Genomic DNA, 4,387 nt, shown 5'->3' on the forward strand with positions numbered 1-4,387 from the left:
CACAGTCCCTCGTTTCCCATAAATGATTTGTTATCAAAGGTTTGAATTTGGGTGCCTTGAGGGATCCTTCCAACAAGTTCATTGTATGATAAATTTAAGAAGGAAAGACGTGGGATCCTTGAGAGCTCATCTGGTATACGCCCATCTAACTTGTTGAATGAGAGGTCAAGTATTCCCAAATCCTGTAAATTTCCAATTACAGGTGGGATTTGGCCAGTGAGAGCATTGTGCGACAGGTTGAGAAGATAAAGCGATTTGAGTTCTCCTACTGTCTCAGGTATTCCTCCAACAAAACTGTTATTCGAAAAGTCAATCGAGCAGAAGGTAAACCAAATCTTTGGCAAGGACATTTCTTGTCCCTTAAGAGTAATAGTGACTGTGGCCTGATAGTAAATGTCTACTTGTGCTCTTAAATCATCTCCAAAGAAAATTCTATTGGCAGCATACAGGTGATCAACAGGTGAGTGCGCTGAATCAACCTTCATAGCTTCGAGATCCAAGAATAAGTTTCTTGGCAGGATGCCACTAAAATTATTGGAAGCTAGATCAATGATTCGGAGAGCTGGCCAGGAGTAATTGACACCTGGGCAATCAATGCTGCCATGGAAATTATTGAACCGCAGCTCAAGTACATGGAGATTGGATAACTTTCTCACCCAGCAGGGGAAGGTATCAGTTATCTTGTTTCTCTCCACATTTAACAGCTTTAGGTTGCTGCAATTGGATAATGACTGAGGAATCTTTCCTTCCAAGTGATTATAACTCAGATCTATCGATTCCAAGCGGCAATCCTCTGAAAAGTTTCCAGGAATATTGCCTCTGAGATTGTTTCCTCCAAGGTGAAGTACCATCAGGCTTTGTTCAGCTAAGCATTCTGGAATACTGCCATCCAAACTGTTGCTGGACAAGTCAAGCACTTCAAGATCAGTCGTGTTGCATATTGAAGAAGGGATAGTACCACTGACTTTGTTGTGTGCAACTGAGAAGAACTGGGCATTTGAGAGGTGATTGCTGAATTCAGGTGAGATAAATCCATGGAATTTATTTCTAGACAAGTCCACATATAGTGCTTTAGGTGGTGGTAATGGAACTTCCCCAGTAAGCAAGTTTGCATGTAGATCCAAGGAATTTAGAAAGCCAAATCTATAAGGTACTTGCAAATGTGTGAACTGATTTAGAGATAGGTTCACTGAATGACTCCCTCCATCGAAAATTTCCCATATCCAGTTTGGTATTTCACCTCTGATATGGTTTTTTGACAGATCTAACAAAGCCAACCTGGTTTGGTTCTTAAGGAAAAAAATAGTGCGTAAATTGCAAGACGCTAACCTTAGGACTAGAAACTGGGGGAGCAAGGCAATATCTGATTCACTTATATTTGTGTCAACTGATAATCTGTTATGGGACAGATCAAGATTGTCAAGCTTCTTAAGTTTTGTAAATTTATGCAACTGCATAGTGCCGCTGAAATTGTTGAATGAGAGTGAAAGACGCGAAAGATTGTGTAGCTGAAAGAAGAATTCAGGTAATGGCCCAGCTAAGTTATTGCCAATCAAGTCTAGATTTGTTAGTGGAGAAGTCACATTCTGTAATTCCGCTATTCGGCCATAAAATTTGTTGCCATTCAGATTTAAATCCTTCAGTGATGGTAGGGAAAAGAATGATGGTGGGATGAGCCCAGAAATCGAATTGTCACTGAAGCCAAGAGTTTCAAGATTCTCTAAGCCATCCCAGTTAGATGATATTAGCTCACCTGTGAAAAGATTTCCTTCAAAGTTTGCATAAGTGAGATTTTTGGACAGCTTAAAAGATGGAATCGAACCATTGAAATCATTGAGTGCGAAATCCACAGAAACAAGATGAGTAAGATTTTCAATTGAAGATGGCACTGGACCTGTAAAATTGCAAGCATAAAAGGAAACGTCGGACAACATTCTAAGGTTCCCAATTGACTCGGGTAAACTTCCTGAGAATTTTGTCCAGGAAAGCCGCAGAGTCTCTAGAGATCCATTTGAAGGAAATTCAGGTAAAGTACCGTGAAGTCTTAAATTATTTGATAAGTCGATTGTGTGCATAGTTGGTACCTGGAATATCTTCTGAGGTACTCCTGTCAAGTTGCAGGAGCTTAGACTCAAGACAGTTAGATTAGTGAACTCAGCAAAGAAGTCTGGAAGACGAGAAGGTAAATAGTTGTCATCTAGACGGATTACAGAGAGATATTTTAGACTTGCTAATGGATCAATGTTGCCCGAGAACCATTCATGGTTAAGGTCAAGGCCAATAACTTGGCCTGCACCATTGCAAGTAACACCCTGCCATTCACAGCAGTCCACCGTCTCATCCCACTTGGCCAGATAGGATGATAACTTAGAATCATAAGTAAGGTTATTTCTCAGTTGTAGCAGCAACATCTTCTGATCCTGAAGACACTTGCTGGAATTAGCTTCCACTACATCATTCATTCCACAGCAGATGGAGAGTAGTAGGATGAAAAGAAGCTGAGAATACATTTTTCTCATTTGGGACTGTGAATATAGAAAAGAATGTTTTGAAGTTGTTGCAGATGTGAAACGTCTATAAATAAATAGACAAAACGTGTATGAGGCATGTTGGGCTGATTATCCCTACAAATAAGCAACGTGATGCATTTCTTGATTAAATTATTTGTCAATACGAAAAGTGGAGAAAACAAACATGAGTAGACAAAATTATGCATGGCATTTTTATGTTTTAAATAAGCTGAAACCGTGTCATTTCAGTCCATAGGCTGTGAATTAGTTGAAGGAACACTGAAGAGGCTTCATTGTATATATGCAGCAATCTTCAGATATGGTCACATTTACTGAACTTACGGGTTTAAATCAATGGATTTGAATATATAGTCAAGATTCCAGTGCAAATAATGTTACTTTAAAAATCCACACATCAAGAATATTGTACACCAAACTGTATAAGATATATTTATGTATACACACACACCCCCATTTCTTCTTTTATTTCTGCATTAATATACACACGTATTTTATGTTCAATTAATTTGATGACATCAAAACCTACATCCTCAAATATGTTTAATGCCAGTTACCTACTGTGAGACAAGGAGTCAAAGATGGATTGCTTCACTTTCTTGATTGTTTAGTATTATTTAACTGGCACATGTTTCAACAGGACTATTATAAATTACAACAGATTTAGACATAAAGTTTCATCTTTGCACACTTACTTTACTAAAGAAAGCTAATCCTAATTAGGATTATGAGACCCATGGGTTCTCTAATTTTAATTTTTTATCTTTTAATGATAGTCCTGTCTTTTCCGTAGATTTAAATTTGTATTTGGGTAATAATATATAATGTCAAAGACTTAGCTTCCAAGGATGAACCATCTTTTAGGTTCGTTTGTTTATTTTTTAAAGTAAAAATATGTAGAATGTGCTAAAATATCATTTAATATTATGGTCTTAAATATATCATTTAGAAATTTTAAATTACAAAATTTCAAAAAGAAAAAGACATTTTTTCTTGAAACTAATTAAAAAAAAGAGTAAAATAAACAAATTCAAATTGAGAGAGAGTAAAATAAACAAATTACCTTTTCAATTTAAATATTCCCTCCATTTCCATTTTAAGTTTTCGTGAGTCAATTTGATTAAGTTTTAAATTTTAAATTGAATTAGATTAATTCAATTTTTGAAAATTTAAATTTAGATATTCAAAAACTATATGAACGAGTACTATAAATCACAATATATCTTAAAATATTGATCAAAATTTATATCGTTTGATTCTTAATAAAAGGAAAAAAAGAAACCACACACTTATTTAATTTGTCTTTGGGCTACTTGAAAAACTACAAATAACAATGTCTTTAACCAGGACAAACCCTCTCCCACTCAAGCTTATGTTGAGGCCATTGAGTAAAGGGGAAAAAATCTAAATATACCTCTTTAGATTATAAATTGCAAGTCATAGCAAGACTTCTTAGATTGTAACTAATAACAATTTTTTAAAAAAAAAAAAAAAATTAAAACAAATAAAATTAAGAATAAACATCTTTTTATATGCTAATTAAAAAAACTTCCATTTTAATAGGAGTTAGTTATTAAGTGGGCTAAAATTATGGAACCTATTAATGTGCATGCATTTTTCTATTTCTTAAATTATATTTATATTCATTTTTTAAAAAGAAAAATAAATACTTCTTCTTTTTTCATAATTTATTCTTACTCAATCTCTATTTTAATTTCTAATTCATGAATTTTGAATTCAGAATAGAATTGGTGATAGTAAATATTATATGTTAATAATTTATTTTTAATTTGTAAATTGTATACAACCTATTATTCATGTATTATTTTATACAATCAAGCTAAAATCAATTTATATAT

At 34.1% G+C, this 4,387-nt stretch overlaps 1 protein-coding gene across 1 annotated transcript; it reads right to left on the minus strand.

The window, feature by feature from the left end:
* Window positions 1-55: 55 nt before the first annotated feature.
* Window positions 56-2,510, minus strand: LOC124895271 (receptor-like protein 50; the record flags this gene model as incomplete). Its single annotated transcript, XM_047405713.1, has 1 exon — window positions 56-2,510. A coding segment is annotated over exon 1 (2,455 nt), but the record flags the coding sequence as incomplete, so codon positions are not given.
* Window positions 2,511-4,387: the final 1,877 nt, after the last annotated feature.

Source organism: Capsicum annuum, unplaced genomic scaffold (genome assembly GCF_002878395.1).
Source record: "Capsicum annuum cultivar UCD-10X-F1 unplaced genomic scaffold, UCD10Xv1.1 ctg80984, whole genome shotgun sequence".
In the NCBI taxonomy this organism is placed as follows: domain Eukaryota; kingdom Viridiplantae; phylum Streptophyta; class Magnoliopsida; order Solanales; family Solanaceae; genus Capsicum; species Capsicum annuum.